The sequence below is a fragment of the Plasmodium vinckei genome (genome assembly GCF_900681995.1).
Source record: "Plasmodium vinckei vinckei genome assembly, chromosome: PVVCY_12".
Taxonomy (NCBI): Eukaryota; Apicomplexa; class Aconoidasida; order Haemosporida; family Plasmodiidae; genus Plasmodium; species Plasmodium vinckei.
This window is the reverse complement of record NC_051304.1, coordinates 1,343,956-1,359,390: the sequence shown is the minus strand read 5'-3', so window position 1 is coordinate 1,359,390 and position 15,435 is coordinate 1,343,956. Positions and strand designations below refer to the sequence as shown.

The 15,435-nt window shown below is 21.9% G+C and overlaps 5 protein-coding genes across 5 annotated transcripts; 2 read left to right on the top strand and 3 right to left on the bottom strand.

Annotated features, from left to right (window-relative positions):
• Nucleotides 1–1,737: 1,737 nt before the first annotated feature.
• On the top strand, nt 1,738–3,614 carry PVVCY_1203780 (S-adenosylmethionine-dependent methyltransferase, putative; the record flags this gene model as incomplete). Its single annotated transcript, XM_008625387.2, has 10 exons — nt 1,738–1,773; nt 1,896–2,000; nt 2,099–2,207; nt 2,313–2,375; nt 2,489–2,528; nt 2,698–2,812; nt 2,926–3,044; nt 3,174–3,272; nt 3,369–3,447; nt 3,555–3,614. The coding sequence occupies 10 exons, from the start codon at nt 1,738–1,740 to the stop codon at nt 3,612–3,614; spliced, it is 825 nt and encodes a 274-aa protein (XP_008623609.1).
• Nucleotides 3,615–3,983: 369 nt separating this feature from the next.
• PVVCY_1203770 (transcription initiation factor TFIID subunit 10, putative) lies at nt 3,984–4,678 on the bottom strand (the record flags this gene model as incomplete). Its single annotated transcript, XM_008625386.1, has 4 exons — nt 3,984–4,082; nt 4,180–4,257; nt 4,367–4,474; nt 4,610–4,678. The coding sequence occupies 4 exons, from the start codon at nt 4,676–4,678 to the stop codon at nt 3,984–3,986; spliced, it is 354 nt and encodes a 117-aa protein (XP_008623608.1).
• Nucleotides 4,679–6,226: 1,548 nt separating this feature from the next.
• Nucleotides 6,227–8,260, top strand: PVVCY_1203760 (conserved Plasmodium protein, unknown function; the record flags this gene model as incomplete). Its single annotated transcript, XM_008625385.1, has 1 exon — nt 6,227–8,260. One exon carries the CDS (start codon nt 6,227–6,229, stop codon nt 8,258–8,260), a length of 2,034 nt encoding a protein of 677 aa, XP_008623607.1.
• A 452-nt stretch (nt 8,261–8,712) lies between these two features.
• Nucleotides 8,713–9,627, bottom strand: PVVCY_1203750 (conserved Plasmodium protein, unknown function; the record flags this gene model as incomplete). Its single annotated transcript, XM_008625384.1, has 4 exons — nt 8,713–8,775; nt 9,006–9,119; nt 9,250–9,312; nt 9,544–9,627. 4 exons carry the CDS (start codon nt 9,625–9,627, stop codon nt 8,713–8,715), a joined length of 324 nt encoding a protein of 107 aa, XP_008623606.1.
• A 558-nt stretch (nt 9,628–10,185) lies between these two features.
• On the bottom strand, nt 10,186–15,036 carry PVVCY_1203740 (conserved Plasmodium protein, unknown function; the record flags this gene model as incomplete). The annotated part of the gene is made up of 5 exons (XM_037634677.1): nt 10,186–10,212; nt 10,365–10,539; nt 10,790–10,900; nt 11,011–11,174; nt 11,353–15,036. 5 exons carry the CDS (start codon nt 15,034–15,036, stop codon nt 10,186–10,188), a joined length of 4,161 nt encoding a protein of 1,386 aa, XP_037490738.1.
• Nucleotides 15,037–15,435: the final 399 nt, after the last annotated feature.

The window sequence follows — 15,435 nt, the reverse complement described above, 5'->3', positions numbered from 1 at the left end:
ATAAAATGGGAATTTGAATGTATAGCATTTAAAATATACTTTTAAGAAATAAATTATTTTAAAAATATATAAATTTAATATTATATAAAGAAATATATATTTTATGCTATATATCAAGAACATAAAATTTATCGAAATAATAGAAGGAAAGAAATAATAATATATATTCGAAAATAAAAGAATACAGCTGTGTAATATTTTTTGAATAATAACTTTTATTTATTTCTATAATTATATACCCAATGAAAATATACATGTAGTAAAGAAATCATAGGAAGAAAATATTTCCAAAGAAAGATGTCCATTTTCATAAAAAATATGTTTCTATAATGTATATGCATGAAATTATTTCTTTATAATAAAACAATTTGTAAATTTTTTAAATTCAAAGGGAATATGTATAAATTTTCTTACAAAAGCGACAAAAAATATGTTTTCTGTTTACAAAATATATATGCATATCTATATTAACCCTTATCCAAATACATGAAAGCTACATAATTTTATACTTATATGTGCGTGGCAAAAATAAGGATATAATATTATTAAAGCAATGAAATATTTAATTAAAAGGGAATATCTTCTATTTGTTACTTTAATGCATTAATAGTGAACTCTTATGTTTATGTTTCAATAAGATATATAAAAAGACAATTTCTTTAAACTATTTATAACTTTAAAAATATTACATTTTGTATTATGTCTTTATATGAATACATAATGCCTATTGCCAATATAAATAAATACTACTCCAAAGAACCAAAAGAAACTGAAATGTACCAACACCTAAATATAAATTTCTTTTTCTTATCATATTTTTTTCCAAATATTAAAAAAAATTATACCAAAATAAAATAATATAAAATTTTATTTATAAACCGTCTTTTGTTATACCCATTTAATAATGTCCCATTAGTTCTGAGTGTAGTTCTTTTGATCAACATAAAATAAACCAAAGAAAAGGTCAAAGAAATAATAATGGATTTGTTAAATTAAAGAATAATGAATGAGAATTTTCCTAAAAAGCAATTTACAATATTGCAATCTTTTCGATTGATAAAAAAAATTAATAAATTTACATGGTTAAAAATAAAGTCAAAATTTGTAAATAGTGTTTAAATGTAAAATATTGAAAAAAACTGATTTACAACTTTTTAAATTTCGACTTTACAGAAACAATAACACAATATATTAAAAAAAAATAAGTGCCATCAAAAAACAGCAACATATGACAGTTCTATAAAAAAAGTTACATAAATATGAAATATTTTATTTCCAACTTTTTATCATATTATAATAATTATTATTTTTAATTTTTTGTAATTTTTATTATCTTCAAATTAGCAAATTTTTCATAGTAAAAATATGCATATGCGTATGTTTTTTTTCATTTTTTAATTGAAAAGGTAAAAAAAAATATATATAATATATATATAATTATGGAACTTCAAAAATATACTCGCTTTATTATATAGATTATGAATAAGATAGAGAAAAAAACAGAATAAAATATAAAAATAAACATAATAAAAAAAATAAGTATAACATAAAAATATATGCAAGTCCATAATATATAAACATTATGTATTTATCCAAATATCCTTATTAATATGCATTAAAATTTGCACTGATTTTCCTGTCAAACAAACCATTGTTTATATTTCGATATGAAACAAAAGTAAACACTTATTTAATAAATAAATTTATAAAAATTCCAATGTTAAGGATATAGAAGAAATGGTTAGGCCAGAGTATAGTTCTCCCCCAGAATTTGTAACTAATATTAAAAACACAAAAAATTGATTATTTTACTTATATGTTAATAAAATATGATAATATATGTCTATACCAAATAGGAATACTATTATTTATTATCCAATTCCATTTTTTTATAGTTTTATAACGAAGATGAAGCAAAAAAGTATGTTCGAAATTCCAGAATAAGAGATATTCAATCTCAAATGACTGAAAGAGCAATCGAATTACTTTTACTACCAGATGTAAGTACAATTAATTTTTTTCAATACTAATTCAAATTAATTATTTTAAATATAAGATGGAAATTATATAATTATTTGTTTCTAATCAATTTCTTTAGACTCCATGTTTATTGCTGGATATTGGCTGTGGGTCTGGAATAAGTGGAATGACCTTGAACGAATATGATCATTTTTGGATAGGAATAGATATTAGTATCCATATGTTAAGTATGTTACCGAATTATATTAATAAATATACTAAGTTACATATATTCATAAGTAAAACAAATACAAGCATTGATCACATTTATGCTATTTTAATTGCTTCTTTAGGAGCCGGAGTACAAAATGAGGCTACAGAAGGAGGAGATATGATTTTAGCAGACATGGGAAAAAGTAATAAACTTCACATATATAGCATATTTTATTATATGGAATTATATATTCTCCCATGCATAATTTATATTATTATATATATTTTTTCTCTTCCCTTTTTGATAACGAATTAGTGATGAGATTTCAACCTTCCATATTCGATGGAGTTGTCAGGTAACCATAGTTAATACCCATTCATCTCAAAATACTTAATAAAATAAATTGATTAAAATATGATATAAGCATTTTTTACTATACTCTATACTTATTTTATTATTATTATGCTAACAAATTTTAGTAATGATATAATTATTTAAAATGATTTATTAATTCACTTTTACAGTATATCTGCCTTGCAATGGTTATGTAATTGGGATAAAAAATCAGAAAGTCCAACCTTAAGACTTAACACATTTTTCAAATGGCTATATTATTGTTTAAAACGAGGAGCCAGAGCAGTAATATATAATCAGAAATAAAAATATTTTATACATACTTTAATATGCTAATATTCCGTTATTTTATAAATATATTTACATATATTTTTTTAATTGAATAAATTTATTTTTAGGTCTTCCAATTTTATCCTGATTCTCCTCAACAAATTGAGACCATAACAAATGCCGCAATAAAATCGGGTTTTGGTGGTGGTGTTGTTGTTGATTTTCCAAATTCAGCAAAATCTAAAAAGTAAACAAATTAACAAATGCGCAAATAAACATATTTTACTTTTCTCTTGTAACTTATCATCCTATTTATTCAAAATGGCATATATATATATTAAAATTTACACAATTTTCTATTGCATTTATTTTGTAGATATTATTTGTGTTTATGGGCGGGTTCAGCTACTATTACAAATATGAATGAGCCAGTGGAAAACGAAGAAGAAGACATGATTACGCAGGAAAGGAGACGGTAAAACACAAAAAAATATTGAATAAGAATCAAACATTATATCTTCATTGCCTCGTGGTCTAAATATAAACATATATTTATATGACTTTTTTGTAGAAGTAATAAAAAAACAAAGAAGATTATTAAGAAAAATAAGGAATGGATATTAAAGAAAAAGGAACAAAGAAGAAAGAAAGTATGCAAACATAAAATATATTTATAATTGAGCATATTATTTTTACCACTACATATATATATCTTATTTAATCGTAACTTTATCAATACATTCATTTTTTTTTGCAGAATTTGGAAGTTAAAAGAGACAGTAAGTACACTGGAAGGAAAAGGAAAACGAGATACTAAATATGTCTATATTTTTTGGTGATATATATATATATAGCAATATTATGCCCATATATATTTGCAAATTTATTAAAACTTGTTTGTTTGTAATGTATTTTTTTTAAACATATAAAATATTTATAAAAAGAAAGACTATACTGTTTTAATGATTAAAATTTTTAAAATTATAAAACTATAAATTAATAGTATAGAAAATGAAAAGAGGGTATTAACCCATAATTCTATACAGTTTATATCAATTAAAAATTAAAAAAAAATTATATAACATAAATGGTAAGAACCATATAATGTTAAACATGTGTGTATAAATAATGAAATTAAAAAAAACGAAAAAAATAAAATGAGACTATTTTAAGGGTTGGGGTGATGTTATTCTAAAAAGACGCTTAGGTTTTTTGCATTTTCATCCTTATTCGAATTATCATTAAATTTTTTAATCTCTTTAATTAATTTATCATAATCTAATTCCTTTTATAATGGGTAAAAAGAAAAAGAACACATATATAAATATGTATTAGGAAATTTGGGCATAAAATATGTATTATTATATATATGATGAATTTACTTTTTTGGAATGCCTATTTTCTTTATCACTATCATTCCTTCCTTCATTGGAGTCTACACTCATCGAGTTGTTGATTATCTGTAAGAAAGTTAGCGAAAATAATTCCATTAATTTTTTTGTTTTGTAAATTTTAAATATAAAGACATTAGTAATTTATTGTGGTTATATTTATATTTTTTTGTTTTACATTTTCCATGGATTTATGCAAAAATAGCGATATTAGTCTAAAGCATGATTTTTCAGTAACTTTACATCCATTATGAGCCAAATAAAAATCAATTAATTCTTCACCAAACTATATCGTAGAAAAAAATATATAATAATAAAGGATACGTCAAATTATCGAATGCCATATATACATATATAATTTTTCATTTCTTTATATGAACAGCCATTTATTTATTTCGTTATATTTCATAAAATATATTACTGCTGGGGTGTTTTGCAACAATGTTTTTATTAATTGTTCATCGTCATCATTTACAAAATTTTTATCCATTGTTTTAAAAATAGAACATAATCAAGTTTTCATATGGTATACTGATTAAGTATATTCGCAAATGTTTATATATTATATTTCCCTTTTTAAGATATGAAGAAAATAAGGATAAAGAAAGTATAGAAAAATATATTAGCCTATCATTTGGGGTATTCAAAATAACAATTGTATAATTAACTAAAAACTGTAACTATTTGATATATAAATTTAAAACCTTGATCATTATAAATATTTAAAATATATAAAAATAATTATATCATTAAATATTCTAATAAATTAAAAGAAAAATAAATAAATAAAAATATAAAAATAATAGTTTACTAACAAGTGAATAAAAAAATATTTATATAAATTAATTAAGGCCAAATAATGGATATTTTTATATACGCTTTAAATTTTGCCCTTACGTTGCTACATGCTAAGGGCAATGAAAGAGATTGATTATTACTAATATATTTGGGGACTATATATATATGTAACACCTAATAAAAATATAAATTTGCCTTTGTATTTTTTATGGAAAATCACCTTGTTCTATAATTTTTCACTTATCCCATTTTGTTTATTTTATTAATTTTTTTATACAATTTTCCATAATAATTTATATTTTTTTTTTTAGTTGTAAAAAGCAATTGTATAAGATATTATTAATTTAAATTATAAAACAAATTTTCTTTTTTGAGGGTTTTATTATTTCCTTTTACCATTATATTAATTTCTACAAGATGGAAAATGTTTTATTTCTAGGAAGTGCATATATATATGTGTGTGTAATTGTGTTACTACACATATAATATAATGGATATAAAGTCGTAGGGAATTGAAAAAAGGCATTAGTAAATTGTATATGTTAGTTTAACATTTAAAAAGGATAATTTTTAATCGGGCAATTAAAAATTAAAATTATTTATATTTTTTTATGTATACAACTTTAATAATTTTTTTTATATTTATAATTTATTGCTCAACATATGCATGTCTATAAATTTATACCAGGAAATTTTTGCAGATATAAAAAAAAATGTAATTTTCTACATTATTTATGTTATATATATAATATACTTTTTTTCCAACTAGGAAAGTTGTTATATTAATTCTTTTGAATTTCCGATGTCTTTGTAAAAAAAAAAAATAATAATAATTAAATAGTGAGCAAATAGAAAGGATAATAAACTAAACAATTAATAAAAAACATTAAACAAAAAATTATAAAATAAAAATATATATAATGCAAACACACCAAATAATTAATAATTAAACACAATTCTCCAAATTTTCATTGAATAACTTTTTGTAACAAACGCTGTTTAATTAAGACAGTTGAGAAAATGAGCAATGCCAAAATAAATAAAAATTATAATTTTTATATTTTCAAATTATATAATATAAAAAATATTAAGAATTAAAATTTTATATATTATATATGCACATCGTTTTTTCAGAATTAAAAACATCATTACGTACAAATAAAATTGGGGAAGTAAATATAAATCTCAACACACACACCCGGCACTTAAATAACTATATCAATCATCCCTTAATTTTAATATGATAAACAAAAATGGTAATAAATCATCTACTCCCGCTGATATACCAGACTACAACTTGAATAATAAAGAGAGTATAGGAAAAGAATATAAAAATGAGAATTTGTCTAATAATATGGGATCTGCTAATGATAAAAATAGTCTAGTATATGATAATAGTTACCATAATAATAGTATTACAAATATAAAAAATGATAGATACTCTTCAAAATTATTTATTTCAGATAATTCAACAAATGGATCAATATCTAATAAAAATAGTACTGATGAATCTTGCTCACAAAAATGTAATTACAATATAGTAGTTAGTTCTCATAATAGTGATGATTCATATAAAGAAAGAACAAAATATAATAAAAAAAAAAGCTTTTTCACTGACTATAAGGGAGCACCAAATAATCACCCAAATTATAACAATAACAAAAATCGAATGTTCAATGAAACTAGTAATAATATTTTTTCAGGATACTCAAACTATGAAGATAAAAACAGTTATAATAGTAGTAACACTACCCATAAAGAAACTAGCTATAATATTAGTGAAACAAACAATAGTAATTCAGAAAATAGAAATTTATATCAAAAAGGAAAAACTTATATAAATCGTAATGATAATAATAAGGATTATAAATATGACAACAGTGTAGTTCTTTCTGGAGATTCCTATAATGGCACTAATTATACTTATATTCCCCAAAAAAATAGAGAGAACAAAAATGATGACGAAAATAATCTAGGTAATTACAAATTGAATAATAATAAAATATGTGCAGAAGAAAAAAGACCAAGTAATGCGTCTGAAATGTACAACCTTCGTGATGATGAACGTGTAAATAATTTAAATACTGATGATTTAAAAAAAAATTATATATATAAAAGTTTGTGTATGAATAGAGAAAAAACAATGGGACATACAAAAATATTTGATTATGTTGATTACAAAAGTGGTGACGAAAATAATAGTATATCCAAACATAAAAACAAAACTAATGAATTTATTCCTAAGTATAAAAATTTAACACCGAAGGAAATACATTATAATAGTTTATCCGGAAATGATAATATAACTGTTTTAGAAGCAAACAAAATAAAACTTGATATGAATAGAATTTCGAACAAAAATACAGACCCATTACCTGATGTATACCCATTTAAATTATCAAAAGAGTATAGTAAAAATGAAGTAAAATTAGAAAAGTTATATCCAGCTAATTATAATTATATAAATAATTATAACAAAAATAATGCAAATATATCAATTGAAGAAAGAAGAAATAACATGAATTCAAGTCATATATTTGATTATGATTATGACGATAATAAAAATAATACAAAAAATGGACATTATAGAAATACAAATACGGTACTACCTCATATATATAATGAAACCAAATCAAATGATAAAAAAAATACAGAAAAAGATGAAAATAGAAAAAAATATCCACTTTATAGTGATTTATTTGGTAGAACAACACCAAATATTAATCAAACTATTCCATGTGAAAAAATAATGCCAACTACAATGAATTCAAATTGGATGTATTGCCCAATTAATAGTAAAAAATATTCAGGAGAATCAAACAAAAATTTAGATTATCTTAAATATTCCGGTAAAACTAATTTTCATAGAAAATCATATTTCCATAATGATGGATATGATTGCCGTAAAAAATTTCAAGAAGCTTTAGGTAAAGGTTCAAAAGCTTCATTTCAGGTACACTTACAATCTTTTATAAATCCAGACAATAATAATGACACTGATAATTATTATAATAGTACAAATTATACGAATATGGAAGTTGCTTGCATGCATTTAGAAAATATAAAAGACTCTATAACTGATGATGAAATAAAAGCAACTATCAAACAAAGTGGATCCTATATAGTTAATTATGAACCTGAATTTGATATTTTTTCAAATAAACGAAAAAGTAATGCAAAATTATGTATTAGACATCCTAGTGGAAAAGATAGCTTAAAAATTTTATTAAATTTGTTCAATGAACTTGGTATAAAAGTTCGAATTTTGTTTTAACAAATATATTGATCGAAGTTTAAAAAAAAAAAATAAATATCTATTCGTATATCCTCATTTTAATTTTATGTGCAATTTTTCCTTTATTTTTAATTGCACATATAGTTTTATTTGTACTTATTTGTTCATTTAAATACGCTAGTGCGAATATATGTAAAACACATTGTTTTACTGTTTTTTTGAAACAACATTTCATTTTTTTTTTGTATATTATATATATTAAATGTTTTCGAAGTAAACATATGGGTATCTCATGAAAACACTTTGAAAAAAAAATCATTTTAATTTAATAATAACTTATTTTGTTCTCAAATGACAGTATAAAAAAATCATATTTATAAATAAGCCAACAAGAGACATAAAATATACGAAGAGAATAAAAAAAATAATTATACATATATATACAAAAATATATTATATGTATGTATATATATTGATTATAGAAGTTTGATCTATCGTTTAAATTTTTTTCTTTTTTGTTTATGAAAGTTCCTCTTTCTCATTTGACTTTTTAACTAAAAAATAAAAAAAAATAAAATAAATAAATGAATTTAATCGAAATAAGTGGACAAGCATGTATTTATCTTTTTAAAGGTGATATTCTTTACAAATATAACAACATAAAAATTATTTTATTTGAAAACGTTAAAAGGATATATACACACATTTTTGTGTGTGTACAACATTGGATAAAATCCATATTCGATGAAAATAGTATGGAAAATTTTTTATGCCACTTTCTTACCTTTTTTTTTCTTCGTTTTTTTTTTATCTTTTTAAAAGATCGTGTAATTTTATCTTCTATAGTATCTCCTGTCAATGACAAGTCATCATCATTACTCAAGGTCATTTTTTGAAACTGTTCAAAAAATAAAGAATGAAAATAAATGGTAGCAAATGTTGCATATTTAAGATATAAGGATTGTCATGAAATAATTTATAACATCCTTGATTAATTATAGTACATATATATATTTTTATTTACATACATTCATTAGGTTTTCTTCAAAAGCTTTGTCAAAGAAATTAGCTTCTTTATTAATTAGACGCCACTATAACACAAAAGGGAAAAATGTTGATGAAGATTATGTATAATTGTGAATTGTTCTTTTATAGAAACATTATTGGTTTAATATAAAATTAGTCAGAATATTTTCAAATAAAAAATATATTGTAAAATAAACATAAAAATTTGTTTTATATAGAATAACTAGTAAATATAATTAATGTCTATATTCGCAATACAAGATATATGTATTTCCTATGTTTTTTTTTAATAATACTTTTAATGATGGCTTGGTATTTAATTGTTTATTGTCAACATTATTATGAACATTTTTTTTAAATTTATTACGGCTTTTACCCATTGGTTTATATAAAAAATAAAAACATAAAAAATAAAGATCTTCTTTAATATAAAGAAGGTTTTTATTTTATTATAAATCTATGATAGCGTTTTCAAAAATACAGTCCCTTAATATAAATACAAACAGACATACACGCATATGCACACATTGATACGTACATATATGTATATGCCAAAAGAAAGAAAATAAATATATATAAAGTTATAAAAACATAAGATACAAAATAATGCAAGCGAATTTTAAACAAATATACGTTCTCCTATGAGTTAATAACAATTACGAAAAAAAAAAAATCATATCTTTATTTTTTTTAATTTTTCCAAGGGAAAATAATAATCACAATAATATAACTCCTGAATATCAAAATAAATTAATAATTATATTTATTTATATAACTTAAAAAATTATATGTTTTCACATTTAAGCTTCTTCAATTTCTCCCATTTATTTGGTTTATTTATTATTCTTTTTTATACTCAATTTTTATTTTATTTTTTTTATTTTTTATTTACATTTATTCCTTGCAATTTTTTTAGTCCCCGAATTATAAATGAAAACTCATTGCTCGGCTTTAAATTTATTAGTCTTAATAAAAAAAAAAAGGAAAATATAAATATTGCATAATAGCACAAAAAAAATATTAACATTGATAAAGAAACTTAAACTTTATTATAATTATTTATATTTTCATTCTTATAATCAATTAAATGATGTGCACATTTTTTTTTAATTCTTACCATTTCATTTTTTTTTAAGGCATCTTGATTTAAAAGTTTTATATTTTGCTTTAGCAGTTCTACTGTCGAAAGGCTTCTTTTATTTTTTAACTTATAAGAGTCATTTATTTGGTTCATTTTTAAAAACAATTTTTTATACGATATTTCTTTTATTTTTTTATCATCCAATGCGCTCCTTTTTAAAAAATAAAAAAAAATATTAAAAAAATTTTTTAAAATATAACAAAAATGTGTACATATTTCCAGCATTCCCATAAGCTGTCTTTTAACGAATTCAATTCAAATTAAATAAATAATTGAATAAAGAGACAAGACAATTAACCCCAGAAAATGGTGAAAGGGGTGAATATAGAACAAGCCATAAATATATTATTAAAAAATCAGCATTTTAGATAATCCACTAAAAAAATGGAACGTGCATTTACTTAAGTTCTTTTATTTGGTTATCCTTTTCACGTATAATAGCATTTCTTTTATTTGCCTCTTTTTGATAATAGTTCTCTTTCATTTTGTAATTTGTTTGCAGATCATTGAAACTGTAAAATTGAATTCATAAATATATGCGTATGTATGCATAATAATAAATTGGATCTATTTATTATTTTAATTTGTGTTTCCTCTATGCCTATCTTTTTCATTATCTTACAATTTAAGTAGTAATCCATCAATAAATTCATTTTTTTTAAGAACGGTTTTGCTATATTCCTCCTTTATACTACTTATCTCTTTATATACAGATATCAATTCTTTAATTATTAAATTTTTGCCATTAACTTGTTCGTTTAGTTCCGTTATATCCACAAAGCTTTTCTGTACATTTAGCAGACAAATAATAAATTAGAAAACATAATAAACAGGCACAAACATGCATACACCTAATAGTTCTACATATTTGCATAAGTTGAATAATGCCTTCAGTGTCAAGTATGTATATACACATATGCAACCGTGTCCTTGGTATTTCTCTTTGTTTATATGCAAAAAATACCTCATCGATTTTATTTGAATTTGTCAAAAAGTGAATTCCTTGTTTCTGTTTCCCATTTTGCAACCCATTTTGTGATTCATCTATTTTTGAATCATGAGAAAGTTCTGAAAACCTATTTTTACTATCCAATGATTCAGGGGAATTATCCTGTATTGATTGGCTTATTATCGAAGTGTCTGATTTATATAAATAGTTTTTGGACATATTTTTTTCCACTTCAGCTTTTAATGAATTAATAGTTAATTCTCTATCTTTTAATAAATGTTTATATTTTTCAACTTCTTTTAAGCTACTATTTAACATTTCCGTAATTTCTTTTATATTATCGATTGGTTTATCTTTTGTATAATTATCATTTGATATATAACTATGTTTTGACATTTGCATAAAATTATCGCTTGTATTATGGTTGACAGATTGATTTATGATAGTGGTATCACTATTATTACAAGTGTTCATAATACCGTTTTTACTTTCAAATTCGTTTATTCTTAAGTTTGGAGAGTTAGAAGATGATATATTTATTTCTGCATCTGCAATATCGTGAATACCCAATTGAGAACCGGGTTGACTATTTCTATTAGTTTTATTTAAACTTGTTAACATGTTTATATTTGTTTGATTCATTTCAGTATTAATTAATGAATTATTTTTTTCTCTTAATTGTGTTATATATATTTCCCTTTGATTTAATTCTTCTTCTTTTTTATGAAGTTCTTCTTTTTGCTTTTTTAGTATATCCATTTGGTTAAATATATTATCTTTTAATATATTTAATTCATCCAATTCTTTTAAAAAATTATTTTTTTCTTCAATAAAAGATTCTTCTCTTTTTGATATTAATTTTTCTCTTTCTAATATATCATTTTTTAATGTCATAATATTTTCATCACATTTCTTATTGTCTATATCATTACTAAACACGTTAGAGCTTTCCCTTTTAAGTTGTTCTATATGCATACTATTTGTTTTGGTTTTATCAAAACCATTTTCATTATTTATGAAAGACATATTTCCTTCTTTATCATAATAAATAGTATCTTTATTTTTTAATTCTGTTTCACTTTTCAATAGTTTAGATTCATTCTTTTCAATTACACTTTTTCTATTTTCATTATCTATATTTTCCAATTTTTGAGCTTCTTTTATTTTTTCATTTAACATATTTTTTACACCTTCTAATTCGACTTTTTTTTCACTCAACTCTTTTCTTACTTCCTTTATTCCATCTACTTTTTTATTTATTTCATTTTCTAAATCTTCTAAATTTCCCTTTTTTTCACTTAATAAAATGTCTAATTTGTTTATCTCTTTTTCCTTTTCTTCAATCATATTATTTGTATCTATAATATCTTGTTTCTTTTTTTCTACCATATCATTTTCATCTTCTATGTCTTTTTTCTTTTTATCAAGAGTGGATAATTCTTCTTCGATTTCTTTCCTTGATCTGTTTATTTCTTCGTTTTGGGTTTCTATTTCTTTTTTTTTCACTTCAATATAGGCTATGTCATTTTCTATATCCTTTTTATTTTGATCATTTATTTCCTTTTTTTTAAGTAGCTTAATATTTTCTTCAGCAATACTTTTAGATGACTCCTCGAGTTTCCTTTCTTCTAATTTAATAAATGATTTGCTTTCACATATTTGTTTATACAATTTTTTATCTATACTTTGTGAATAATTATTTGATGCACTATCACTATTATCTTCTTCTTCGGTTTCTTCTTTTTTTTTTTTTTTTTTAAGTATTGTATATTTTTGTTTTAATTCATCATATTCTAGTTCTAACTTAAAATTTTTCTCTTTTTCACTTTTTAAAAGTTTTTTTAAATATTCAACATTTGTATCTTCTTGCTCATTTTGAAAGGAATGCAAATTTGAATTTCGGATTTTCAAAATGAAGTCATCTCTTGTTCTGTCAATTTTACTAAAATTATCTTCTTCATTTTTACAACTTTTATTATAAAGAAAATAGTTACTATCACTTCTTCCTCCCATCATTCCTATATTATTACTATTTCCTGTCATACAATTGGGATTACTCAATCTGATTATATTTCCTGCACTATCTTTAGCTAGCTGTTCTTTATTATTATTTGATCCATAAATAGACAAGGAAGAATATAAAGCATTTCTTTTATTCTCAGACTCTTGAATATGCATATTATTATTTTGATTAAAAATATGTTGATCATGAACTGATCCAGTGTTTATCCATTTCGAATTATAGTTCATTTTATTTTCTCCAGATTTAAGATATTTATTTATAAAATTAAAAAATTCATTTTTAATATTATTTAAACATCTTCGTCTAACTTCAGATTCTATACTAAAAAAAAATTGTTTAGTATATTCATCAACCAAAATAAATTCATTCAATAAACTAAATAAATCATAAAAAATTTGTTTATAGAAATTGTCTTTTTTTATTTCATTCCTTTTTATATTTTCAATAATATTAATATAGGACGTATCTAATAAATTTTTTACATATTCATTTTTATTTTTTATAGCTTCTTTAATATTTTGAATATTTAAATGAATTTTTAAAATTATATCCTTCATATTTAATAAAAAATTTATGTCTATTTCTCTTTTTATAGTATTATAATTTTTATATGAAGATTGTTCTCTTTTAAAGTCTATAAATTTATTATTATATTTTTTGGAATCTTCTTCAAATATATTTATTGTATCATCTTTTCTTCTTCTTTCATTTATTTTATTTGAATAATGTTCATTTTCATAATTTATATAATTTTCACTTTTTCTATTTATTGGTTCACTGAATTCTTTTTCATATCGTTCTCGTCCTTTTTCTATATTTTTATTTCTATATTTTTCTCTTTTTATTTTTCGGATGTTTTTTTTTCTCTTTTCATTGAAGTAACTATCACTTAGGGTTCTAGATTTTATTCTGGTTATGCATTTTTTCTTACTTTTTTTATTTTTTATATTTTTTTTTATTTCACCCTTGTTTTTCACTCTGTTATATTTTGATACATCTCTGGTTCGACCTTTAGTATTTTCATTCTGTTCTGTGTAATATCCCTCGCTTGATGTGTAATCTTCTTCATCCTCCTCATCTTCTTCCTCATCTTCTTCTTCTTCTTCTTCTTCTTCCTCTTCTTCTTCCTCTTCTTCCTCCTCCTCTTCTTTACCCTTCTTCACTATCCCCCTTGAACTTCCTTTATATTCTCCCTTGTCTTTATTTTGTCTCCTGCCTTTACCTGTTTTATTTTTACGTCCACTAAGAATTATATTACCTGTTGAATCATCATCATAAATAATTTTTATATTTTGATTTTTATATTTCGTTTTAATTTCATTAATATTAATATCAAATTTATTTTTTGATTGTTTTTTATCATTAACACTATTTGTATCTGATGTATCATAATTATCACAACTTATGCTTCTCCTATTTAAATTTTTAGTTTTATTTTTGGGTATATTTTTTTTTTTTTTTTTTTCATTTTTTAATATTTGTCTACTTTCTTCAGTATCATTATCCGATTCATCTGTGTTGTTTGCAATTGTTAGTTTATAAATTTTATCAGCTAACTTTATATTATTTATAATATTATTTTCATAATTCGGAATTAGTAAAGATAAACTTCTTCTTTTATTTTTCTTTTTTTTTCCTAACTCTTTAGGATTATCTTTATTTTTGTTATGACGCATAATGTCTTTGTTACCTTTATAATTTAACTCCTTAACAATATTATTTTTTTTATTCCCTTTTGTCTATATTTTTTTTATTATTTTAATTTTTTAATAAATATTCTTACATTTTTCTGGGTGAAAAAAAAAAAGAAATCCTAATTATCATTATATTAAAAAATGGATAAAGGAATTATGATATTCTATTTTTACTATTATATGATCTTATCTATATAACTTTACTTTTTCAAAGCTTATCTTTTTTTATAGTTTAATTTTGCCAATGTAATATGCACATATACTTATGATGCGTAATTGATATAAATCGTAAGCTATATAAAGTATAAAAAATTATGACATTCCTTACTTTTGCTTTTCTTAGCTTTTTCATTTCGGTTCCTTTACCCTCAAAATATAAAG